The 27,252-nt window shown below is 41.0% G+C and overlaps 2 protein-coding genes across 6 annotated transcripts in view; one reads left to right on the top strand and one right to left on the bottom strand.

Annotated features, from left to right (window-relative positions):
• The window catches only part of KCTD20 (potassium channel tetramerization domain containing 20), a 38,302-nt gene extending 13,614 nt beyond the window's left edge, over positions 1-24,688 (bottom strand). Inside the window, exons 1-3 of one of the 5 annotated variants that reach the window (XM_025418589.3) lie at positions 24,569-24,674; positions 22,413-22,610; positions 1,308-1,514 (exon numbers count right to left, since the gene is read on the bottom strand). In XM_025418589.3, coding sequence (XP_025274374.1) covers positions 1,308-1,467 — 160 coding nt within the window. In that variant the 5' untranslated portion in view covers positions 1,468-1,514; positions 22,413-22,610; positions 24,569-24,674. Of the gene's footprint in view, positions 1-1,307; positions 1,515-22,412; positions 22,611-24,135; positions 24,293-24,568 lie in introns of those variants that run through there. The other 4 variants (XM_025418588.3, XM_025418590.3, XM_025418592.3 and 1 more) reach the window with 4 other exon arrangements.
• A 112-nt stretch (positions 24,689-24,800) lies between these two features.
• On the top strand, positions 24,801-27,252 carry LOC112641493 (proteasome subunit alpha type-1-like). Its single transcript, XM_035698074.2, has one exon. The coding sequence runs from the start codon at positions 25,834-25,836 to the stop codon at positions 26,623-26,625; it is 792 nt and encodes a 263-aa protein (XP_035553967.1). The 5' UTR covers positions 24,801-25,833; the 3' UTR covers positions 26,626-27,252.

Below are 27,252 nucleotides of genomic sequence, written 5' to 3'. Positions count from 1 at the left end.
GTCTGATTTCGGACCCTTAGATAACCAAAAAAATTGTGAGCTAGCATACACACACTTTTCTTCTCCATTCGCTTTTCAAGAAAAAAACCCCAAAATCTAGACCAAAAACCTATTGACTTTTGACAAATTTTCAGTGTGGCCCTGTGTTTGCACACCAAGAGTTAAATTTCCACACGGCCCACAAGCAAGCTTCTAGCAAGAAACATTTTAATCACTAAGATGGGCTTTTGAATTCAAAGTGCTGTTCTAAAAAATGAAAGTAAATACCTATGTCACAAATTCAGGATGCCTGACCCCGCCCGCCCACCAAGGAAGCAGTTCAGGTGGCCTGATTCCTGAACGGTGCAAGTCCCACCGGGCATACATGGGTGAGCAGGAAAAGGGACTCAGTGCATAAACTCTCCCTAATGGCACCCTCTAGGATGGCAGGCACACCCTGCTCCTCTGCCAGCGGATGCATCTAGAATGCTTCTAGCACTCTCTGCTTCTCTAGCAGAGCCTGGTCAGAAAGACACATGTTTAAATGGTGGCTGCCCACCTCCTACCGGTGTGGGCCTGGGCACCTTCTGTAAGCTTATGAAACTTCTGTTTCCTCATCTGCACAAGGAGGATGAATCTAAGCAGGGATCAGCACACTTTCTATAAGGGGCCAGAAAGCTTTGCCGGTCAGTTTCTGCCACTGTAGGAAAGCAGCCAAAGACCGTGGGTCAACAAACGGGCATGATGGCTGCATTTTTGAACTTTATGCACAAAAACAGGCGGTGGTTTAGATTTGGCCACAGTTTGCCACCCTTTATCTAAAAACATGTATGTAAAGTTCCTAGCACAGTGAAGGTGAACGCTCAATAAACAGTAACTCAGTAACTGTTATTATTAGTGTTGCCACTGCCTTTTAAAGTTAAAAAGAACCTGACAGTTTATCAAGAGCTTGCACATCCATGAACTCCGAAGTCTTCCAGTCTCATGAAGAATAATATTAATATCCCTGTTTTCTAGATTAAGAAAGCAGGGCTCAGAAAGATTAAAGAGCTCATCTATGGTTATAGGTGATTAGTAGCAGAGCTAGAATTTGCATCTGTCTTCTGACTGCAGACCCAGGACTATTTTTCTTATACTGTTGTTGCTGAGTTGGGTGTGCTGGACTGATTAAGTAAGCAGGGATTTTTGGTGACAGTCAGCTTTATGTAACAGTGATATGTGAGCTAAGCCAATTAGCTGGGGATTTTTTTTTTATATGCCTTCTGGGTAGAGTGAATGCTCGAGTGTCAGAAAGCCCTCCCAAGGAAGTTAAGCTCTAACCCTCGTACCATCACTCCTGGGACCTGGAGGGTAAGTGAGGTTCTGAAGAACAGCAGCAGCCAAGCTGTTTGTTTCTCTTTCTGGCGCTGGGGCTGTGGGCCCGTCAGTTGGGCCGCTCGCTTCCTGCCACAGCCCTCTGTCACTCTCACTGCCACGATGAACGTTCATGCTTGGATTCGGAATCCTGAACTGTCTGCTTGACCAGAAAAAAAAGCCTGGAAGACAGGAATATGCATGATCTAGAACATTCTCCAAACACGTTCCCAAGGAACTCCAAGGCATGAAAGGCAAGCTGGAGAACTCACAGATGCCTCGCATTCTTGCTCTGAAAAGAAATGACATCTTAAACATTCCTGTGATTTTATACTGGGAGGAACTGGGCTTATCGAAATGGTCTTTACCAAACCACTGACAATGTAAAAACATTGACCACCTTGTTACTTGAGAATAATTTTAAGCTGTATCCAAAAAGAGACCTCAAATCCACAATTCTTGCTGCAGTCATGATCAGTTCTACAAATTAAATGGTAGTGCAATAATTTGGTGGTGTTTAGATCACAGACACAAAAGAGGGCAAGAATCCAACTGGTCAGTTAAAGAAAACCTGCCCATGTATTAAAAATAATCTAGGCACATATGCTCCTCTAACAAGCATTAGGAAATGCAAACTATCAAGCACTGTAAGGCTCATCCAAGAGTTGGAACAAGAAGTCATCTGCCCTCAAATAAGCAGTTTGACTTACAGTGCTCAACTTCCTATTCATAAGTCCTCTCTCACTTTCTGTACCTTATGCTTAACCCTCAGCCCCTATGTCAAAATTACACCACAATGTCACTGGCTAGAAGGCTAACTCTCCCTCAAGCAGGGGAGTCATGTAAGGAACAAGTAATGAGCTACTGCCTCATGCAAGGCATTTGCTCCCAAGGCACAATGGGGAGGGGGCTATGTGGGAAGCTTCATCCCTCTCTTTCAGGTAATCACACCCCCCAACCCCTCTATACTTTGGGGGATGTCCAACTATTCAAAATACTCCCGAAGTTCACCCTACTTATTGTATTAGCACTTTCGGTTTATACTGTCCTGATTCCCATTGGTGCTCTGGTGGAAGAATGATCTTATGTCACCACCAATTTTTATGCAAATGGACTGCATCCTAACACCAGTTAACGAAAAAGTTAGGTCACTAAGGGCAATAACATGTAGCATGGAGAGGTTAAAACAGATCCCTAGCCACTGGTAAAGTCAAATAAAACCACTATTGCTCTCAAGTTTGATTCAGAAGATGTCAAAGTCAGGTCTACGGAACAGGAAAAGAAAAAGATCCGTAAAATCAGAAAATGCTTATTGCCGACAAGGGAAAGACCAAAATGGGGTCTTATTTTTTAATAAGGTTTAATCTATTTCAAAAGTACGCTTTTAGACTGTTCATTTTTTAAAGATTTTATTTATTCATTTGAGAGAGAGAGTGAGCGCACAAGCAGGGGAAGGAGCAGAAGGAGATGGAGAGGGAGAAACAGACCTCCTGCTGAGCAAGGAGCCCAACATAGGGCTGGATCCCAGGACCCCGAGAAGGTCTTGGGTATGATCTTTTAAAAGGCAGTACCTTTTTACTTCAGAGTAAGCTGAGTGGTGGAGATGAGGTAGGATGCCACAGAATTCAGTAAATAAACCAGTCCACCCTTCATCCATACTCCATAATTAGCTTTAGAAAATAATTACATCTTTGCCCAAACTTAATTCTAAACAAGTCTCGGTCTTTTCAGTCTGTTCTTCTTCTTTTTTTTTTTTTTTTTTAAGATTTTATTTATTTATTCATGAGAGACACAGAGAGAGAGAGAGAGGCAGAGACACAGGCAGAGGGAGAAGCAGGCTCCATGCAGGCCTGATGTGGGATTCGATCCCGGGACTCCAGGATCACACCTAGGCTGAAGGCAGGCGCTAAACTGCTGAGCCACCCAGGGATCCCTTCAGTCTATTCTTATGTGAAAACTACTACATTTCTTTAACTGTTTTAATGGCATATTGTTGACTTTGGCCTAGTTCCATTATTTATGCATAGTAATGACAACCCTGCTAATGTTTTTTATTTAAAGTTGAACAGGTTTTCATTTTGCTTCACATATATTCTCTGATGATACCCAGGATTTCTGGAAATAGTTAAAAAGGGCTAATAGTAGGGGAGGAGAGAGACAACAAAGATATAATCTAAAATGTCTTCATGATCACCTTCTAAGGTATTAATGGATGGATTGCAAAGAGGCTGCAATTTTAAAACATTTATTTATTATTTTTAAAAGATTTTATTTATTCATGAGAGACAGACAGACACACACACACACACACACACACACACACACACACACACGGAGAGGGAGAAGCAGGCTCCATGCAGGGAGCCTGATGTGGGACTTGATCCCAGGACTCCAGGATCACACCCTGAGCCAAAGGCAGATGCTCAAGCCACCCAAGAATCCTCAAGGCTACCATTTTTAGAATATACTCCAGGTATCCATTTTTTTTAAACCAACTCTACCGAAGCTTTTCTGTCATAGTTCTATTCACTTCCTTTGCATGTGTGACCCTAATGTTCCAATTTCTGAAGAAATTCAGTCTTCTAACTATTGAAGGCTTCTGGTTTTCCTTTTCCCAGAATATTTCTAAAAATCTTAAGTAAGACCACTCCAGATAAAGCCCATATAAATTCTGTTAACATTTTTAAATCTTGGAATTGTCCTACAATAGGTCCCTAAATCCATAATAATTTAGCTGTTTAAATGAGCAATGAGACCCTTGTTAGTAAATTATTTCTACTGGGTCCCCCCTACACACGTGCTTCCTTGAACTCTGGCAGACTGGTGAGACATGAATCACTTCTTAGAGCTCTCCTGCCACACTTCCCCCCCACGTATGATCTTTTATCATGGCTCTAACATTTATAACGTGGCCCTGTGCAGGCCCTATAAGTCTGTGTCTCAACTTTCTCACTTGTCAGAAAGGAAATAACTATTAATTACACAAAGTTGATATAAGGATTAAATGAGGTAATACATTTAAAGTGCTTAGTACAATGCTTGGCATGTATAGTGATTACTGTTCTATTCCTAAACCAAAGAGTCTACAAAGAGATTTTACCAACCTAATCTTATTTGCTACTGAAACAACTCCAGGAGGGATACTTTAATTATCCTCACTCAAATCGGGGGTGGGGGTGGGGGTGGGGGTGGGAATTAAGCTTTAGAGAGGTTAGCAACTTTCTCCAAATCATAACTCTAGCTAAAAGGCAAAGGTAGATTCCAGAATTAGGTCCCTGGATTCCTGTATTCTTTCCATTCAGTCACAGTGTTTCCTGCAAACCATCTTGCCTTTAATCCATTACTGACTCTAGAAGTTATTCCTTCTATTGTTTGTCACAAATGAAAGAGAAAGCCAGTAGTGTCACTGCTGCTATTCTTAACATGTAGGGGTTACGGCAGTAAGAATCCTGTGATAGCATGGTTATATTCTTCCATAAAATAAGCATTATTAGTATTTTACTGCTTATAAAAGCAATATGTACTCACTGAAAAAAAAAAAAGCAGTCAATATAGAAAGATACTTGAAAAATCAACAAAGCTGGGGCACCTAGGTGGCCTGGTTGGTTAAGTGTCAGACTTTTTTTTTTTTTTTTTTTTTTTAAGATTTTATTTATTTCAGAGAGAGAGAGCGTGAGAGTGCATGAGGGGAGATGGGTGAGGGGGCAAAGGGAGAAGCAGATTCCCCACTGAGCAGGGAGCCCAATGAGGGGCTTGATCTGAGCCAATGACAGATGCTTAACTGACTGAGCTACCCAGGGGCCCAAAGCATCAGACTCTCGATTTTGACTCAGGTCATGAGCTCAGGGTCCTGGGACTGAGCCCCGTGTCGCCGGCTCCTCACTCAGCAGGGAGTCTGCTGAAGATTCTCTTCCTCTCCCTTTGCCCCTGCCTCCTGCTCTAAAATAAACAAAATCTAAAAAAAAAAAAAACAACAAAAAACAAAAACAAAAAAAACAATAAAGCTGTGGTGAAATCTTTGCACGTATTATTATAACTTTGGGCATCTCCCCATTATATCCTTGGAATAAACTCTTAGAAGTAAAACTGATAATGAAAAAGGTAAACAGGGCAGCCCCAGTGGCTCAGTGGTTTAGTGCTGCCTTTAGCCCAGGGTGTGATTCCTGAGTCCCGGGATCGAGTCCCACGTCGGGCTCCCTGCATGGAGCCTGCTTCTCTCTCTGCTTGTGTCTCTGTCTCTCTCTCATGAATAAATATAATCTTTTAAAAAAAAAGGTAAATAATTTTTAAGTTTTGATAGATACTGCAGGATTATCCTCTATAAATATACCCATTTAAAGTATCTCTAGGGGCACCTGGGTGGCTCAGTTAGTTGAACATCTACCTTTGGCTCAGGTCATGACCACGGGTTCCTAGGATCAAGCCCCACATTGGGCTCCCTGCTCAGGGAGGGTGGGAAGGGGTGGGGGTAGTGTCTGCTTATCCCTCTCTCTCTGCCATTCCCCCTGCTTGTGCTATCTGCCAAATAAATAAAATCTTAAAAAAAATAAATAAAATCTTTCCAGCAACATGGGGCATTCACTTTCCAGAACTCTTGCTAGTGTTTCAGTTTTCTTCATCTTTGCTATTCTGATGAGTGAAATACAAATATAACTCATTTTTTGATATTCATTTTAATGTAGTAAATTAACATCATTTTTTTCATCAAAAATTTCACCTTCAAGAGCCTTAAAAGTAGGGACACCTGGGTGGCTCAGCCAGTTGGTGCCTGACTTTAGCTCACGGCATGATCCTGGAGTCCCTGGATGGAGTCCCGCATTGGGCTCCCTGCATGGAGCCTGCTTCTCCCTCTGCCTAAGTCTCTGCCTCTCTTTCTGTGTCTCTCATAAATAAATAAATAAAATCTTAAAAAAAAAAAAAAAGCCTTAAATTCTGGGTGGGTGGGGAAAAACAACCACACTGGGCAGGTATTAGGTAATAGAGATTTATTCATATCAAGTTTGTCAGGCTTGACCAGAATCACTGGATGTTTCCCAGGACTGCTCTCATCTCCCTGGAAGTCTGAGAAAACAACATATGATTACAAGACCACCCACTAGACTAAAGCAAAGCAGCTTCTGGCTTTGGCTTCATTATTAACTAGCCATGTCACCAAAACATTCTTTAAGCTTCAATGTTTTCATCTATGAAAATAGAGGAAGATATCTGCCGTTACCAAGTCAGACAAACCTGTCTCAAACAGGATGCATGGAAAAGCTCTCAAAAATCATGAGACAAAAGCTCTCAAAAATCATGAGACAACATACAAAAGACACGAGATAAACTTGGAGATGTGTCAATTTCTCTTATACAACTGCTCAGTACTTATTTAGCTCTCTAAGCACATCATGCTTATCCTCCACTTCTGAATGTTTATTATGTTCTGACTATTGTCTGGTTCTGACTTGAGCCACCTTTCTCTTTTTTTTTAAACATGTCTTTTTATTTTTTTAAAGATTTTATTTATTTATTCACAAGAGACACAGAGAGAGAGAGAGGCAGAGGGAGAAGCAGGCTCCATGCAGGGAGCCCGATGTGGGACTCGATCCCGAGTCTCCAGGATCACACCCTGGGCTGAAGGCGCTAAACCGCTGAGCCACCTGGGCTGCTCGCCTTTCTCATTTCGATTCAGTAAGACAACACCCTGTACTATTTTTGGAATTCCACATAGTATTTTTTGCCTCAGTTGCCTAACTTTTCCTTACATTTTTTTCTGCAATGAATAACATGTTTTATTAGTTTAGAATTACTGTGATAAGAACATTACATTTAATGGATAGCAGTTGTACACAGATTCCCTGTAACAGTTTGTTACCCAAACTGTAGCTTTGTTTGTAAAGATTTTATTTTGTAAGCAATCTCTATACCCAATGTGGGACTTAAACTAACAGCCCCAAGAGTTGCATGCTCTACCAACTGAGCCAGCCTGGCACCCATTTGTTCCAACTTTTATTATAGGAAGTAAAACTTCGCTTTACCTGAAAAGATTACTGCCATTAACTCATTCCAATGGAATATTAAAAATATGTGTGGGTGATTGAAACTATTAATACTAGAGTGATTTTGCTGTTTATTGTTGAGACAGTGTTTAGTCAAAAAAATTTTTTAAAAGATTTATTTATTCATGAGAGACACAGAGAGAGAGAGAGAGAGAGAGAGAGAGAGCAGAGACACAGGCAGAGGAAGAAGCAGGATCCCTGCGGGGAGCCTGATGTGGGACTCGATCCCAGGACCCCGGGATCATGCCCTGGGCCAAAGGCAGATGCTCAACCACTGAGCCATCCAGGCGCCCCTTTGTTTGTCTTTTTTTGTTTGTTTAAAAGATTTTATTTATGTATTCATGAGAGACACCCAGAGAGAGGCAGAGACACAGGCAGAGGGAGAAGCAGGATCCTGGCAGGGAGCCTGAAGTAATATCTATTTGGAAGAAGGATTACGAATACTTCAGATCATGCACAATCTCCGGCATATGAAGAAGAAACTGAAGAAACTGTTAGCTGTTACTATTCATATATTCAAATCTAGCTTCAAGCTTTTCTTTTTGGCTTCAAGCTTATAAAAAAATCATATTTCAATCATACTCAAAAACATTTTTTAATCTTTGCTTGTTTCTTTTTTGCATTACCCACCTACCATATCATCCCTCATCTCAGCTCCAATACCAACAACCTTCTATTATCTCTGTGTATTTGTATTTTTTATTTTTTTTAAAGATTTTATTTTATTCATGAGAGACACAGAGCGAGAGAGAGAGAGGCAGAGACACAGGCAGAGGAGAAGAAGGCTCCATGAAGGGAGCCCGATGTGGGACTCGATCCCAGGACTCCAGGATCACGCCCTGGGCCGCAGGCGGTGCTAAACCACTGTGCCAGCGGGGCTGCCCTGTATCTGTATTTTTTAATGTTAAGAATAACTACTGGATTCTGAATATGTTCGTCTGCAGAGATAATAAAATTTAGTTATGGGGCAGCCTTGGTGGCGCAGCGGTTTAGCGTTGCCTGCAGCCCGGGGTGTGATCCTGGAGACCTGGGATCAGGTCCCACGTCGGGCTCCCTGCATGGAGCCTGCTTCTACCTCTGCCTGTGTCTCTGCCTCTCTCTCTCTCTCTCTGTGACTATCATTAAAAAAAAAAAAAATTTAGTTATGATACCACTGTTAAGTCTTAATTTCAAACATTTACTGATAAGACATGTTATTTCTGTAAACCAAACCTGTAATTTTAGACCTAAAAACTACACAGCTTTCTTTTTTTGAAAGTAGGCTCCATGGCCAACGTGGGGCTTGAAATAATGACCCTGAGACCAAGAGTTGTGTTATCTACCAACTGAGCCAGTCAAGTGCCCCAAAATTACACAGCCTTCTAATGAATCTTTTGTCTTGACTAAAAACTTTTATCAGCTATGTTTCTTTTTTAAGCTCTCAAAATGTGAGAAGTTTCTGGTAATCTCTTCAGATTATCTACCTATTAGTCAACATATATAGTCAGCATATATTTACCAAACATCTACTTTGTGGAACATACATATTATTGTGTGCCAGCAATGAGGGACACAAAGTATTGAGTAACAACTTCAGGGTTGGGCTGTTTAGGTGGGGATATGTGAAAAAGATAAATAAAGTAATATATACAGAATAAGTGGTTCTAAAAACACCTATTCGATTCTCAGGTCTATCCTCCCACAGTAGTTGCCATAGGCTCACAGTGGGATCCAGCAGTTTGTAATTTTTTTTTTTTAAAGTCAACTCCTCAGGCAGCTCCCATGTGCATTTAGTTTTGGGGATCGTAAGAGAAAAAGTCATAAAAATTTATACAAGAGGGATCCCTGGGTGGCGCAGTGGTTTGGCACCTGCCTTTGGCCCAGGGCGTGATCCTGGACACCCGGGATCGAATCCCACGTCGGGCTCCCGGTACATGGAGCCTGCTTCTCCCTCTGCCTGTGTCTCTGCCTCTCTCTCTCTGTGACTATCATAAACAAACAAACAAACAAATAAATAAAATAATAAAATAATAAAATAAAATAAAACAAAATAAGATAAAACAAAATAAAGTCTTAAAAAAAATTTATATGAGAAAATCACCTCGAGCTAGTGTGGCTAGGAAAACAAAGTCTTCATCAGAAAAAAATCTGTGCTGGGCTCTGAAGATAAGATTTTTTTCTCCCCAATTTTTTATTTATTTATTTATTTTTTTAATAATTTTTTATTTATTTATGATAGTCACACACAGAGAGAGAGAGAGAGGCAGAGACACAGGCAGAGAGAGAAGCAGGCTCCACGCACCGGGAGCCCGACGTGGGACTCGATCCCGGGCCTCCAGGATTGCGCCCTGGGCCGAAGGCAGGCGCCAAACCGCTGTGCCACCCAGGGATCCTCAATTTTTTATTTTGAAACTTTTCATATCTACAGGAAAATGGAAAAATCATTACAATCAGTACCCTCATATGTACCCCTCAGACTTACCAGTGATCATCCTGTCTCATTTGTCTGTGCTTATGCTTCCTCCTCCACAATTTTCCAAATCACCTGTTAGGTATCACATTTGATAATCCTAATACTTCAGTATACATAGTCTAAGAATCACAACATTCTCCTACAAAATGCTACAGTACCATTTTCATCTAAGAAAATGAACAATTCTATAATCTCAACATATAATCTATAATTAAATTTATTAATTTGGCTTCATATTTTCTTTTACAGCCTTTTTGGGGATCCATAATTCAATCAAGGCCCATTCCTTGCATTTGGTTGTTCTGAATCTTTTAATTTTGCATATTCCCTCCCTCCATTTAAAAAAAATGAAATTGACATTTTACTTATTTTTAATTTATTTTACAGAGAGAGCTGAAAGAGAGTACAGAGAGGGAGAGAAGTAGACTTCTTACTGAGCACTCTATAGGGAGTACAGGGTTCCATCTCAAAATCTCATGACCTGGGCCAAAATGAAGAGTTGGAAGCTCAACTGATAGCCACCTAGGCACCCCTGAAACTGACATTTTAAAAGAGTCTAGGTCAGTTCCAACATACTGGATCTGATTGTTTCCAAATGAGTAAAAAATTTTGCGTCTAAACTAGAATACAACATAGATGGCAGTTGTACCCTTCCAAACACCATTACATTAGGGGCACATAATGCCAGGTTACCCCACTACAGGAGATAAGTTTGATGACTCAGCTAAATGGTGACTCTATATCTCTCTCCATTGTAAAGAGAGAAGTTAATAATCTTACCCTGTGGTTTTGGCAATCTACTGAGGATTCTTGCCTGCATCAGTTATTACATTTCAGACTGTAAAATGATGGCTTTCTAATTGTGTAATTCTTCCTACATCTACAATATAGCAGTATTCCATGAAGTAGAACTATTTTTTCACCCTTCCCTTATTTCTCCTTAAGTATCATTGTGAACTCATTTGTTTTAATCTAGTATAATAATCCATTACCATAACTTTTTTTTCAAATTGTCCCCAATTTTTGGTTCAAACTATTCCAAATATTGCCAGTGGGATTCTCTTCAAGTTATCATCTGTGTCATTTTCACACAATTCTATTTGCTTTTGAGGCTATTTGTTGACATAAGATTTCTCTAAGCTCACCTTTTGCCATCTCTGCCCCAGACCTGGAATCAGCCACTTCTCCCTGGAGCCTCTGTTTCTTCTAGTGGGCAATGGCATTTATAAATCAAGATCTGAGCACTAGTTGTCCTCATAGTTACAGGAGTGTCACTACTTCTAAGCTATTTTAATAGACAAACTTTGTGACTTTTTTTTTTTTTAACAATTATGAGTTTATACTGATATTTTCTTCTTTTTTTAAAATTTTTATTTATTTGAGAGAGAGAGAGTACAATCGGGGGGGAGGAGGAGGAGAGGAAGAAGCAGACTCCCTGCTGAGCAAGGAGCCCAAAGCAGGGCTTGATTCTAGGACCTTGAGATCATGACTTGAGCCAAAGGCAGACACTTAACCAACTGAGCCACCCAGGCCCCCCATACTGATATTTTCAACTCTAATTCAACACTATAGTTTTTCCTTATATATCTTTTCCCTCACAATGAAAATCTTGGTTCATAAACTAGTTCAAATTTATAACATCTAGGGACACCTGGGTGGTTCAGTGGTTTAGTGCCTGCCTTCAGCCCAGGGTGTGATCCTGGGGTCCTGGGATCGAGTCTTGCATCAGGCTCCCTGCATGGAGCCTGCTTCTCCCTCTGCCTGTGTCTCTGCCTCTCTGTGTCTCTCATGAATAAAAAATAAAATCTTTAAAAAAACAAAATTATAACATCTATATTATTACTTACAATAAAGAATATACTAAATTTTAAGTACATATTAGGGGGCAGCTCTTTTTGTCCTTAAAGTATACCCTACTAGGGATGTACTATCAGTATGCTATGTTCAACTTATTTTTCCTCTATATATCCTCCTGTAGGTTAGGTTCATTTCTCTTTATACTTACTATGTAAAACCTTTACATGGTTCAAAAGTCCAGGTGTTATGGGGCACCTAGGTGGCTTAGTCATGTGGGCATCTGACTTTTGATTTCAGTTCAGGTCCTGGTCTTGGGGGCATAAGATGGAGCCCTATGTGGGGCTCCAAGCTCAGCAGGAAGTCTGCTTGAGATTCTCTGTCTCCCTCCCCCTCTGCCTCCATACCTGCAGAATAAATGGATGAATCGTAATTAAAAAAGAAAAGAATGCTCAGAGAAGTATCTTTCCCTTCCCTTTTCCCTCCAATCTTTCCCCATCTATTCCCCACAACCAGTTTTATTAATTTATTTACCCTTCATATTTCTTTTTGAAGAAATAAGCATAAAATGTGTATATACAGGTAGATTCAAAATTCCTTTTTCTTATACAGAAGATGGAACGCTATTATCTAATCCTCCTATCTTTGGCTATTTTTAACTAAACTGGAATTTACGCCAAAAGAGTGATTAGAAACCATCCTCATTCTCTTTATTACTATGTAATACTCCACTCTGTAGATGTTAACATGTAGAACTTTGATAGAGAAAAGAAGAAAGAGCATGCTAGATAGCGTATACGACATATAACAGGCAGGAAAGTAAGAGTGAATAAAGCTTTATTACTATATATAAGGGGGGTGGGGTAGAAGACCAATCAGGCTAGAGTAAAGGGTTAATGCAAAAGGATGGGAGAAACCAGGGTCATCATCGTATCATACAACTCCAGGAAACCCCATGTATACCATCATTTAAGGAACTGTACAATGTATAACTTAGATGAGTATACACAACAGTCCTGGGGGCAGATAAAATTAAAAAACAATTGGGATCCCTGGGTGGCGCAGCGGTTTGGCGCCTGCCTTTGGCCCAGGGCGCGATCCTGGAGACCCGGGATCGAATCCCACGTCAGGCTCCCGGTGCATGGAGCCTGCTTCTCCCTCTGCCTGTGTCTCTGCCTCATTCTCTCTCTCTCTCTCTCTCTGTGACTATCACAAATAAATAAAAAAAAAAAATAAAAAAAAAAATAAAAAAAAAAAAAATTAAAAAACAAGATGGAACCAGCTTATGGAGGCCTTGAATTACAAAGTAAAACAGTTAGAATTTTGTCCTATAGCCAATGTTTTTACATATAGAAAGTTCATATTCAGGTGCCTGGGTGGCTCAGTCAGTAAAGTGTCTTGACTTCAGCTCAGGTCATGATCCCGGGGTCCTGGGATCAAGCCCTGCATTGCATCATTGTGATCTCTGCTCAGTGGGGAGCCTGCTTCTCCCTCTCCCATGCCCCCTGCTTGTGCTGTCAAATAAATAATAAAATCTTTAAAAAAAAAAAAGGCTCATGTTCAAAATGTTTGAAGATGAATGCTTCAAGATAAATACAGCCACAGACAGACTGGAATAATTAAAAGAAGAGGCTATTAGAACTGTCCAAGAGTGAAGTAATAGGATCTCAATGGGTTAATGGCAAGAAGGGTAGTACGTAAGACATAGTCCTGCCTACATTCAAAGAGCTTATAGTCTAGTTGTTAAGAAAACTCCAAACACAAGAGTTACATAATACAGAAAAGTAATATTTTGGAAAAAGAGACCTTAGGGTGATTATATTTCCAGTAGTTCTCAAGTCTAGTTGATAATCAGTATCACTCAGAAGAACTGGTTAAAAACATATTCTTGGGCTCCATTCCGCAAAGATTCTGATTGGGGTAGGATCTGAGAATGAATGTTTAGGGGATCCCTGGGTGGCTCAGCGGTTTAGCACCTGCCTTCAGCCCAGGGCGTAATCTTGGAGTTGCAGGATCGAGTCTCACATCTGGCTCCCTGTGTGGAGCCTGCTTCTCCCTCTGCCTGTGTCTCTGCCTCTCTCTCTCTTTCTCTGTGTCTCTCATGAATAAATAAATAAAACCTTTAAAAAAAAAAAGAGAGAGAATGAATTTTTAATAAGCTCCTCAGGTGATCCTGTAGACTGATGATGTTTAGGAACAAATGATTTAGTATAACTTTTCATTTCATGGATGAGAGACTGAATCACAGCAATATTCTTTTTAAAGAATATTCTAGGAGACTTACAATCTTGGGATAGAGAGACCTTTTTAATTTTTTTTTTAAAAGATTTTATTTATTCATTTGAGAGAGTGTGAGTGCGGTAGCAGAAAAGAGGGAAGGGCAGATGAAGAGGGAGAAGGAGACTCCCTGCTGAGCAGGGAGCACAACACAGGGCCTGATCCCAGAGATCATGACCTGAGCAGAAGGCAGACTTTAACACATTGAGCCACCCAGGCGCCCCAAGAGAGGCATGCCTTTTTAATCAGGACCCAAAACCCAAAAGCTAAAAGAAAAAAGACAAATTTGACTCCAAAACTCCCCACCCCCAAAACAAAAAACTAAAAATTTTTGTATGACAAGGGATGCTATAAAAATAGATTTGAAAAATGTATTTGCAACAGGCTACACAGAGTTATTATCACAATATTCAGTGAGGGCTTATGAGAATGCATGAAACTAACAACAGAAAAACGGGCAAAGGATGGAAAAAGAAACTCACCCAAAAGAGAGATGGTGAAAATATATTAATAGCCTACAAAATAGAATTTAAGGCAAAAAACAAGTTGGGGAAGGCATAAAATTCAAAGATGTCTATTGGCACAACCACCTCTGTTCCTCATTTTTTTCTATCTTGGAAGAAAGCCACAATGAGAGAAGAGATGCAAGAGAGAAGAGGACATTCCAATTCTACAGAAAGGCTGGAGCTCTAATTCCACTTCCCCTTTCTTTCCTTCTTCCCTATGAATTGCTGAGGACAGGCTAAAAGGCTGGCAGATAAAAGCACAATGACAGTAGTGAAAGATCATAATTGCTTGGACACTATTTCTTGTCTTTTCTACTTGACATTCCCAATTTACTGCCTCTAGTACTTTTTGTGATTACTTATGTCCAAGAACAGGTTTTGTTCACAGAGACTATATTATAATTACTTGGATTTAAATTAAGATTTAAGACCTTGTGTCCAATTTAAAACTAAGACTGCCCTTAATCAGTTTCTTTTACACATTTTTCAAATTAATTAAAAAACTACTGTACTTGAAAAAAAAAGATTTAAACAATAAAAACTTTTATACTTACCACCCAGTTTAAAACAAAAAACATGATAATATAGTTGAATCCTCTATAACCACTATCCTAAGTTTGGTATTTCTTTTTTTAGGATTTTATTTATTTGACAGAGAGAGAGAGAACACAAGTAGGCAGAGCAGCAGGCAGAGGGAGAGGGAGAGAAGCAGGCTCCCCGCTGAGCAGGGATTTCCCCACATGGGGCTCAATCCCAGGATCCTGGGATCATGACCTGAGTGAAAGGCAGACCTTAACTGACTGAGCCACCCATGTGCCCCTAAGTTTGGTATTTCTATCAAATATTTCAAACTATACCTATAGTCTTAATATATTCTCTTTTCTTGTTTTAGCACTTCAACTGCATACCAAGCAAATCTTTAAGCAATGAAAAGAAACTGGTAGATCCTAAAAAAAGTTAAACTGATGAATCTAGTGTATCTCAAGAAGTTCTTAAATATTGCAACTCTTTCAAACAGCAAAGTTATCTTATATCCTTAAACTAGTAATCAAATCTAAAGCCCAACTAATTACTCAAGAACACATTCTACATTACAATCACAAATGAATCAGCTGAGATTGTTCAATATGTCAAATTACTACAAATCCTACATCTTAAGTACAGATGGCCATAAACTTTATTCACACATATCATGTGCCACATATGGTTCTAAGTACTTTATAAATGTTAAAACTTTACAAAGTAGGTGCCATTATTACCCTCATTTTATAGGTGAGTAAACAGAGGAAGAAAGAGGTTAAGGAAAGTTCTCAGTCACACAGCTAATAAATAGTGGAGCCAAGCTTCAAACCCAGGCTTCTGGCTTCACTATCTATGTTACCCATCATGCTGTGTTATAGGTCTGATTTACCTCACAATTTCTACTTAAGTCACAGAGGTTTGGAATTATAATTTCAAGCCCAAGATCTGTAGCCTGGGCACACAGCTTTTCTGTGCCAATAATGGGCATACTCAGCACCTTTTTGGTTTAAATAGTTGCTATAAAAGGATTTCTAAATCAATTAACTCCATGTGGAGGGTCGATTTTACAATGTGAATTCCGAGTTCAAAGATCTTACCTAATTCTGCTTCAACTTTCAACTTTATTACCTAAAAAACGGTGTAGATGAAATTTTATAATTTCCACACAGCTGTTTCGATCTTTTGATTGGATTCAACTAGTTCTATTCATGTTAGTGACAACATTATGCTAAGAACAACCCAAGGCACATAATAGACCAGGCAAAGCTTATGACTACTAAGAAGCCAGTCAACATATTATATAATCTCCAGGGTGATGTTCCTAATGTCCAAGACACTCTTCTGCTTGTTAAAAACCTGAAAACCTTTAAAGGAAGAGATACACAAAGATTACTTTGGCAAACTTCCAGGAAATCTCCAAGGGATATACTATTAGTAATAGTGTCTTAAAAGGTATAGTGCAAGGCAGTGCAATTAAAAAATTTAAAAATGGGGCACCTGGATGACTCAATGGTTGACCATCGGCCTTTGGCTCAGGTCATGATCCTGGGGTCCTGGGATCGAGCTCTGCACCAGGCACCCTGCAGTGAGACTCTTTCTCCCTCTGACTACGTGTCTGCCTCTCTGTGTGTCTCACATGAATAAATAAATAAAATCTTAAAAAAAAAAAAAAGTACTAGTTAACATAGCAGGTCATTTTAGAAAAAAAAAGCTAGATGTACATATGGCAAGAAAGATCTGAAGGTCTCTGGAGACAGATCCATGGATCAGTACTGTAGCTACAGAAGATGCTGAAAATTTTGGAGACAATCCAAAAATCATTGTCAGAAGATGCTTGCTTCAAGGACCAGTACCATTAGTGTCAAAAGTTTCCACTGAATTCTTAGCAGAAATGAGGACAATGCAATATACACATAAACAGACAAGTCATTCCAGTTCAAAGACACTGGACATTGATGGAGACATCATCAATCTAATAATAACAGCTTTGTAGGAAAAAGTACTAGTGTATTAGATATATACATGATTTTAAGATACCCCATAATTCCAAAAATATTAAAATGTTAACTAAAGAATTATGGTATAGGTGTAGTGCTTTCTTGGGAAGGGCAGTCCTTTGTACCTAAATTATACCTTTCTTTTTTGATATTAAATGTCTTTTCTTTTATGAAATAATGGTAACAGAAAATGATGGCCAGGTTTGTTTTTTTGTTTTGTTTTTGTTTTTAATGTGCTAAGATACTGGCAAGCTTATGATAGGCTCCCAATTTCCTCCCCCACAATTTTACCAATCATGAATCTCAAAAAAATCTGGACTCCAATAACCTTCCACCTAGGACTACAAAAACACTTCTACCAGTTTAGTCCAGCCTACCTAAAAACATTCAAAAATAAGAGTCTCTTGTTTTGCTCATTCACTCAATCGTTGAATAGCAATCCTTGGGGGAAAATTTCTCTTTTTTCGAGTTGAACCCAAGTTTGTCTTCCTCCCCAGACCCACCATAACTTCCATGTTTGGTTTTAGTCTATCCCCTAGAATAATACATCCTTCAGAAAAATGGGCAAAACAGAAAAAGACAATTGCTTGAAGGCATCAGACAAGTAAAGTAGCCAAGTCTTGAAGACTGGAGAGAAGCTATGATGGTCAGTTTCATATGTAAACTTGCTTAAGTTACAGTCACAGTTCAAACACTAATCTAGGTGTTACTGTGAAAGTGTGGTAGATGTGATTAAAAGTCTATAATCACTTTAATTAAGGAAGGTAATTTTAGATATTCTGAGTGGGCCTGATCCAGTCAATTGAAAGGCTCTAAGAGCAGAACTAAGGTTTCTCTATTAGGAAAGAAAAAATTCACCTTTGGACTATAGCTTCAACTCCTGTCCAGAGTTTCAACCTGCCCTTCCTGATGGTCTAGTCCAGCCCCCACGATTCTATAAGCCAACTCCCTATGATAAATATCTTAACATATATAATATAGGTGTGTATATTTATAGATAGAAGATACATATATTATCATATACATACACACAGAATCATAATCCATAATTAAAACCTTTCCATAAATAAAACTCCAGGACCAAATGGCTTGGCTAGCAAATTTTCCCACATCTTTAAGGAAGAAATTACATCAATCTTATACAAACTCTTTCTGAAAGCAGAAAAAGGAGGAATATTTCCCCAGTTAATTTTCTGAGGTTATTTTCTCTCATAAACATAAGCACAAAAATCCTAAACATTATTAAAAAACCAAAGGGGTAACATATTATGAGGAAAGTTGGTTTAACAGTCTAAAAAATTAATATAACTTATAATACAATTCACATTCAAAGACTAAAAAGAAATAAGTTTTATATTATGACTAAAGTAGCATGGAACAATATTGATTGAAAAAAGCAGATTGAAATATTCATAGAAAAAAGTTTGATAATATTAATTATTCTCCATTGTAGGCTTATCATGTGTGTTTAATTGTATTTTAAAGATTTTATTCATTTATTTGAAAGAGTGAGAGACATCATGAGCAGGGGGAGAGGCAGAAGCAGACTCCCCACTCATCAGGAAGCCTGATGTGGGGCTCCATCCCAGGATTCTGGAATCATGACAGGAGCTGAAGGCAGATGTTTAACCAACTGAGCCACTCAGGCACCCCATTAAATTGTATTTTATTGAATATTCCGAAGTCCCTAAAATAAAAGTGTTATTACTTTTAAAATGGGAAAAAAGGGGCAGCCCCAGTGGCTCAGCAGTTTAGTGCTGCCTTCAGCCCAGGGTGTGATCCTGGAGACCTGAGATCAAGTCCCATCTCCAGCTCCCTGCTTGGAGCCTGCTTCTCCCTCTGCCTGTGTCTCTGCCCCCCTGGCCCCCTGTGTGTCTTTCATGAGTGAATGAATAAAATCTTAAAAAAAAGGGGGGGGGGAGGAAAATGTATCTTAAAACAGAGAACTCTTCAAGAAAATGTGAGAACTTTTTTTCAAACAACAACAACAACAACAAAAAAAAAAACCTTTTTTTTTTTCTTAGAAAAGGCTTAGGGCAGCCCCAGTGGTGTAGCGGTTTAAGGCCGCCTTCAGCCCGGGGTGTGATCCTGGAGTCCTGGGATGGAGTCCCATGTTGGACTCCCTGCATGGAGCCTACTTCTCCCTCTGCCTGTGTCTATGCCTCTCTCTCTCTCTCATGAATAAATAAATAAAATCTTAAAAAAAGAAAAGAAAAGAAAAAAGGCTTAAAACAGTTTAAGAACAAATTTTAAAAGTTAAAAAAATTAATACATAAGAAATTTTGAAATTCTTCCATTTAGATGAAAGAAATATGCTTACCAAATAAATTAGGAATTTATTAGATTAAATATATGGTATAGTTTCTCAAGCAGATTCTTGCTTTAAGTCCAAATGCAGGGGCACCTGGGTGGCTCGGTGGTTGAGCATCTGCCTTTGGCTCAGGGTGTGATCCTGGGGTCCTGGGGGAGTCCTGCATCAGGCTCCCCAAAGGGAGCCTGCTCCTCCCTCTGCCTGTGTCTCTGCCTCTCTCTCTGTGTCTCTCATGAATAAATAAATATATATATATTTAAAATATCCAAACACGGGACACCTGGGTGGCTCAGCAGTTAAAGTGCCTGCCTTCGGCCCAGGGGGTGATCCCGGAGTCCCAGGATCGAGTTCCACATCGGGCTCCCTGCATGGAGCCTGCTTCTCCTTCTGCTGCCACCCCCCCCCCCCCCCCCGCCGCCTTCTCTCTCTGTTCTCTCATAAATAAATCTTTAAAAAAAAATCCAAACGCAATGACTTAATGCAGAGGCATGATGTGTTTCTTAGGGTACTCGACAGCAAGCATGGTTCTAAGTAACAGATGGAAGGTAAGACAGGGCAGGCATGGGGATAAAGGATGTTGCTTGAGACCTAGGGCACTCAACAATAAGGGCAATGGAACATTCAGATTAGCTGGCACAGAATTTCCTAAATAAAAAACAAATTTTCCTAAAATTTCCTAAAAAAAATAAAATTTTCTAAATAAAAAATTTTTAATCCCCTAAACAGACTGTTATAAGCTAAATTGTGTTCCCTTCAACATTTGTATGTTGAAATCCCAACTCCTAAATCCTCAGTGGGACTGTTTGGAAATAAGGACTTTAAAAGAGGTAATTAAGGTTAAATGAAGTCATTAGAGCAGGCCCTAAACTAATAGAATTTTTAAGAAAAGGAAGTGAGGACATAAACAAAGCAAGAAGGCCTCAGAAGAAACCAATCCTGCCAACATCTTGATCTCAGACCTCCAGCCTTCGGAATTGTAGGAAAATAAATTTCTGTTAGTTAACAGTCTGTGATACTTTTTTTTTTTTTTTTTTTTTTATGGCAGCCCTAGCAAACTAATATAACAGATACAACTGCAAAAAAAAAAAAAAAAATTTCAGGCTCTACCACCAAAAAAGAGATGTAGGACAAACACATGGAAGGACTCTTATGTGGTTTTATGGTATGGACTGTGATCTTCCTATAGAACTGTAAATCACTAGCTGTTTTAAGGAAGTCAAACTTTCTTTTAAAAATCTTATCAAAAAAAAAAAATCTTATCAATAATTTACTGCAACTTTCCTCTCTAATTTTAATAACTGTATATGCTATACAAATGTAAAATTCCATTTGTATTTGTTACTTCATCTGATTCGTACAACCTTCTCTATGAAACAAACAGAAACTAAACCCTCTGGTCCCAATTACAGATCTTTGCACTATACCCCAGTATTTTCCAAAATTTTAATAAGGCTCCCTCTGTTTTAGTAAGAACAGAGATAGTTTGTCTATATTTATCATAATGCCTTAGTAATTTAACAGTAGGAAGGACCATCTGAATCTAAAGAAAAGAGTATCTTGATTAAAAAAAAAAAAAAAAAAGCCAACATTTCCTGAGAATTTACTGTGTCAGGCACAGTTCTAAGTACTTTATGTGAATTAACTTGACCCTAACAGCCCTCTGAGGTAGGTAACTATGACAATCTCCATTTCAGAGACATAGAAACGGAGGAGTACTTTATCCAGTTAGTAAATAAAGGAGCCAGGATTTGAACCCAGGAAAGGCTGGGCTCAATGCCCACATTCTGAACTACCACCCAATGAAGTATAATGAGGGCACTATTGAGCATAAATCTTAATAGCTTTGGGGGCATGCAGATTTAAGTTTGAACAGTGGCTCTGCCACTTACTAGGTGCATGACTTTGAACAAACTTAAGCTCTTTGTATCTTAGATTCCTCAGCTATATAATGGAAATAAATAAAACAATGGATGTAGAAGCATTTAGTACATTAGCCCTTACTCCTCTAATTCTACTTTCATCAAGATACAAGGAGAATCCAACAATGTCTAATTTGGGGACTAAAAGCAAAAATATCAAAAGGTTCTCTTGGGACTCAGTCACTCAAGTATCAAACTCTTGATTTTGGTTCACGTCGTGATCTCAGGGTCATGAGATAGAGCCCCATGTCCAGCTTCACACTGGGCATACAGCATGATTAGGATTCTCTCTCTCCTTCTCCCTTTGCCCCCATACATGTGTATGTGCGTGTGCACTCACTCTCTAAGAACAAAACAAAAGCTTCTTTTTCCATCCATACTTCTTTCCTGCCTACATCTCAGAAATGCGTTTGTATCCCATTAATCTCATTTCTCCTAAGAAAATATATTAAATCAGATTAGTAGTTAGATCAGTTTTATGTTCTGTCTTCCACAGAATATCTAATAACTTTGATATGGACAACAATATAGTTATGTAACAACCTCAAAACAATACGTACAGGGTCGCCTGGGTGGCTCAGCGGTTTACCGTCTGCCTTCAGCCCAGGGCATGATCCCCGAGTCCCGGGATAGAGTCCCACATCGGGCTCCCTGTATGGAGCCTGCTTCTCCCTCTGCCTGTGTCACTCATGAATAAATAAAATCTTTAAAAACAAAACAAACAACAACATTCTGGATATTGCTCAAACACCTAATATTTAATAAAAATTCACCAAGGTACTCATCTTAACCTTTACTGAATTTTTAAAAAATTTTAAGTTCACAATGTCTCTTGGGATTACAAGGTATCTGCTTATTTAAACTTTTACTACCTATTTCATGCTTCAGAGTCCTTCAATCTCCTACATTTTCCTTCAATCTCTATTTTTCTAGAAAATAATGCTTTTGTGGTCATGTAAAAGTCTCTCCACTGTCATCTTCTTATAACTGAATTTCTTTCAACCTTTTCTTAAAGATTTTTATTTATTCATGAAAGACACACACACACACACACACACACACACACAGAGGCAAAGACACAGGCAGAGGGAGAAGCAGGCTCCATGCAGGGAGCCTGATGTGGGACTCGATCCGGGACTCCAGGATCATGCCCTGAGGCAAAGGCAGGTGCTCAACCGCTGAGCCACCCAGGGATCCCACTGAAGCATTTTTCTTGAGAAGATTTAACAGGAAGAACACTGGGTTAGGAGCCAGGCATCCTCACCTCTGCCATCTCATCTCCTAGATTCTTCATCTGAAAGACGAGAGGACTGCACCAGACACATTTGTAATAGGTTTCCTTATATCTCTAAGCCTCATATTTCCATGATTCTGGGTCTTCCTACTAGAAGTCATTCAACATTCCAACGACTTCCCTCAACTTTTTACTCCAGTTAGCCAAGGAGAGGCAGGCATTCAGATTCTGGGGGAGAGGCAAGACAATAAATAGGAAGTCTGGGGCCACAGAAGGAAAAGATATGACATTTGTGAACCAACGGGAAAAGATTAATATAGAAAAAAAGATGTCAAAAACAGGAAAGTCCAGCAGCCTATCTAACCTCACCCTTACATATCTATTTGAAGAGGAACTAGGAAATAGAAAAAGCTCTTAGCAGCAGACGTTATTCAGCACTGGTTTCCATGTCAAGGGAGCAATGTGACTGTGTACCATCTTTGCAATGTTGTTGCTAAAGTGGCCCCCTACAGGCTTTGCAACAAAATAGGGCATTACTAGGATATTCGGTGATGGTATTCAGCGAAACTGAAAGCTCTCATAAATGCTACCAGGACCGCTAGGTACCATGAAATCTGAGGACTCGAGTCCATGGGAATTACATAGCATTGGCTGCCCTGGTTCTAACGGGAAGACTGAGACTGAGTTAGGATGGGAAGATGTGACCTAATGGCACTGCTTAAATTCTCATGATACTGGAAGTACAGTACAGACTAATAGGCACAGGCCATCTCTAACCCACCGAGGCAAGATCAGAATATGTATGAAAGTCATTTCCTACCCTGGTGTCAGAGTCCAAGAAAGCACTAGCTCAAGGCCAGCTTCTTGGCTCATGGCTGGCTGGAGGGAAGGGGACAGTAAATCAACCAAGGGATGCGGGAGTTGGGCACTTCTGGAGATTCTCAGGCCAGCCCTATGGTGGTGTTTCTCAAAGTGTGGTATAACACACCAAGGAAGGGGGTGCCTGCTTAAAATGCAGTTTCAGGGACCCATCACAGATCTCTAGAATCAAATTGGCATTTTTTAAGGGGCAAACTTACGTTTGAGAACTACTGCCCCAGAATGACAGGTGGGGATGGGGGTGGGGCAGCGATAGGCATTGAAGTGAGGTTCTTTTGCTTCTGGATTACATTGGACTACACCACTCTGTTTTGGGGACCATTACTGAAACCCCTCAATACCTGTTTCTCAGGTAACAGCTGCAGCTAAGTTGTCTAACAGCTCACAGGGGCCCAATGAAAGGGCTTGGAAAATGTTTTTTTGGGAACTGGTTAAACAGCTCCTCCAGGACCTTGTTTACCGGGTTTCGTTTGTTCACTGGTTTCTTTTCTTTCTTTCTTTCTTTCTTTTTTTTTTTTTTTTTTTCCACTGGTTTCTTGTTTACAAAATATGCCGGTTCAACCCAGGAATTTTTAGAAAGAATCACAAACTCCAAAACAGAAGAGATCTGGTTTTTTTTGTTTTTTTTTTGATAGCGCAGAACTAGGCTTGTAAACCCGAAGTCGCTGTCTACTATAAAAAAAAATAGGGTTTCACTTGAAAAAAAAAAAAAAAAAAGGAGCTCGCGGGTTCAGGCTCTGCCCAGCTCTGGTGCCCTCGGAGCCACTAACGAAAGGCAGTATCTTGGGGGGCACGAAGGACTGTGAAGCCGAGGTGGGGAGGCGAGCGAGAGCGCTCTCCGCTCCAGAGTTGGACAAGAAGTCCGATCAACTACCTGGTTTCTAAGGAGTTCCAGTAACTGCCGGCAGAAAACGCGCCTGCAAAGGCGCTATCAACAGCCGCCCGGGGTCGCCGTCGCCGTCGCCGTCGCCGCCGCGCGGGCGGGACGAAAACACCCCAGGCCTGCAGAAGACCGACGAGTTACACGTCGCCCCCCAGCCCCGCGGCGTTTACCGTCTCCCTGTGAGGGGACAGCCCTGTCCCGGGTTACTAGACTTCGCCTCCGCACGCACACCCGCGCCCCACACGCAGCCGCGGACATGCCTCCGCGCGACGACTTTACTCCCGCGGCCTTTCCACCCGGGCCCGAGCCGGCGGGGTCCGCACGAGCGGCGGCCGGAGGAGACGCCCCCGCCCTGACACAAAGGCCAAGTCCGGGCGCTGCCCACGGCCACCCTCGCCCTTCCGGGCTCCCGGCCACCGCTTACCTGACGCTCCCCGCCGCGCTCTCGCGCTCGGGCCCGAACCCGCCCTGGAGGCGCGCGCACACGTCGCCGCGAGGAGCCGCCGTGCCGCAGCGGCGCGCCCCCCACGCCCCCCACGCCCCCCACCCGGGCCGGCGCGGCCACGCGGCTGAGTCACCCGGCGCTTCACGTTAAGAGTCCCCTCGGCGCGCGGGGCACGCCGGGAAGGCCGTCCGGGCCCGCCGCCTGGGGCGGCCGCTGATAGGTGCCCGCTCTCCTTGCCGCCCCGCCCACCGACCCGGGAGGACGCAGCGGCACCTGCTCGGCGGGTCGGAGCGGGGTCTGCGCTGTGGATGCCCGCTTTCAATTGTTAAAGGTAGAAAACGGAAAGTTAGGGCAGCCCGGGTGGCTCAGCGGTTTAGCGCCGCCTTTGGCCCGGGGCGTGATCCTGGGGTCCCGGGCTCCCTGCATGGAGCCTGCTTCTCCCTCTGCCTGTGTCTCTGCGTGTCTCTCATGAATAAATAAAATCTTTTAAAAAAAGAAAACGGAAAGTTAGCAGTTACCTGAGTTGTAAAATAATCTCGTGCAGCCCCCGGGACAGCTAAGCTTAAAGAAGATTGGGAGCTTGGGGAAGGGAGTAGGTAGGTAGGTAGAATAACGGAGCCCCTTAAACACGTGTTGCTTAGAAGCCCCTATCCTGGGAATGCATTCTGACCAAAGGAGGAAAAAAAACAACAACCTATATTTTTCTCAGATTTTGAGCTCATGAAATCACATGCTATGTATAGCAAACAAAGTTGAATTACAAGTCTAAAATAAACCGGAAGCGAATTATTGGAAAACTGGTCGTGTTACGAGTAAACTATTTCAACACTCGAAAAACATGAACACACGGTCCTTGTCTTATAACAGGAGTGCTGAAAATATGAAGGAAACGGTATCAGCCCTCATTGTCCTGATTTCTAGTGGCTTTTGTACTTTTAAAAGTTATGAAGTTGTACTGATTATGCAGTTTTGTTTTAAAATAAAAATTAAAATAACAATTTTGAGAACTAGGGCACCAAGTTCTACGGTGGCGCCGGGTGGCGCCGTAGGTTAAGCGTGGGACACGGTGTCGGCTCAGGTTGGGACCTCAGGGTGGTGGGATAGAGCCGGCTAAGGGCTACTCTCTCTGCCCTTCCCTCCCCACCATTCTCTCATAAATAAAAATAAAATATTTAAAAAATAATGAGCTCGCTCCTGAAGCCGCCACCTCTGCCGGAGGCCGCAGCGGGACCCGCGCCGGAACCATGTTTCGCAACCAGTATGACAATGACGTCACTGTTTGGAGCCCTCAGGGCAGGATTCATCAAACTGAATATGCAATGGAAGCTGTCAAACAAGATTCAGCCACACTTGGTCTGAAATCAAAAACCCATGCAGTGTTGGTTGCATTGAAGAGAGCACAGTCAGAGCTTGCAGCTCAACAGAAGAAAATTCTTCATGTTGCTAACCATATTGGTATCTCAATTGCGGGACTTACTGCTGATGCTAGACTGTTATGTAATTTTATGCGCCAGGAGTGTTTGGATTCCAGATTTGTATTTGACAGACCACTTCCTGTGTCTCGTCTTGTATCTCTAATTGGAAGCAAGACCCAGATACCAACACAACGGTATGGCCGCAGACCATATGGTGTTGGACTGTTTATTGCTGGTTATGATGATATGGGCCCTCACATTTTCCAAACCTGTCCATCTGCCAACTATTTTGACTGTAGAGCCATGTCCATTGGAGCCCGTTTTCAATCAGCTCCTACTTACTTGGAGAGACATATGTCTGGGTTTATGGAATGCAATTTGAATGAACTGGTTAAACATGGTCTGCGTGCCTTACGAGAGACACTTCCTGCAGAACAGGACCTAACTACAAAGAATGTTTCCATTGGAATTGTTGGTAAAGACTTGGAGTTTACAATTTATGATGATGATGATGTATCTCCGTTCCTGGAAGGTCTTGAAGAAAGACCACAGAGAAAGGCACAGCCTGCTCACCCTGCTGATGAACCTGCAGAAAAGGCTGATGAACCAATGGAGCATTAAGTCACAAACCAGTCTATATGTGTATTATCAAATATGTAAGAATGCAGGAGCCCTTACTGATGACAGTAATCTATACTTTGAACCAAAAGATGCAGCGTGGTCTTCTGGTATGTTTTAGGTATCGGTCCAGATGTGTTTTTCCCAAGTAACTTGTCTGAACCATATAATGGTGTGCATTTTTCTTTGAGAGGGTCTATATAATCATTTTCTAGAAAGTATAGTTATCTGTACTAATGTTTTTATATGAAGAACATAGTGTCTTTGTGGTTTTAAAGACAACTGTGAAATAAAGTTGTTTCACCTGCCTGTGGAAAAAAAAATAATGAAATTGTTGAAAACCGTGTAAGTTAATAGCATGATTTCTTAAAATTCTGAGTCCAGTTTTTTGTTAGAAAAGTCTCTAGGGGGCAGCCCCGGTGGCTCAGCGGTTTAGTGCCGCCTTTAGCCCAGGGCGTGATCCTGGGGTCCTGGGATTGAGTCCCACGTTGGGCTCCCTGTGTGGAGCCTGCTTCTCCCTCTGCCTGTGTCTCTGCCTCTCTCTCTCTCTCTGTATCTCTCATAAATAAATAAATAAATAAATAAATAAATAAATAAATAAATAAATAAATAAATAAATAAAATCTTTAA

This window comes from Canis lupus, chromosome 12 (assembly GCF_003254725.2).
Source record: "Canis lupus dingo isolate Sandy chromosome 12, ASM325472v2, whole genome shotgun sequence".
NCBI lineage: Eukaryota > Metazoa > Chordata > Mammalia > Carnivora > Canidae > Canis > Canis lupus.
The sequence above is the reverse complement of the archived record's forward strand: the minus strand, read 5'-3'. Positions and strand labels throughout refer to the sequence as shown.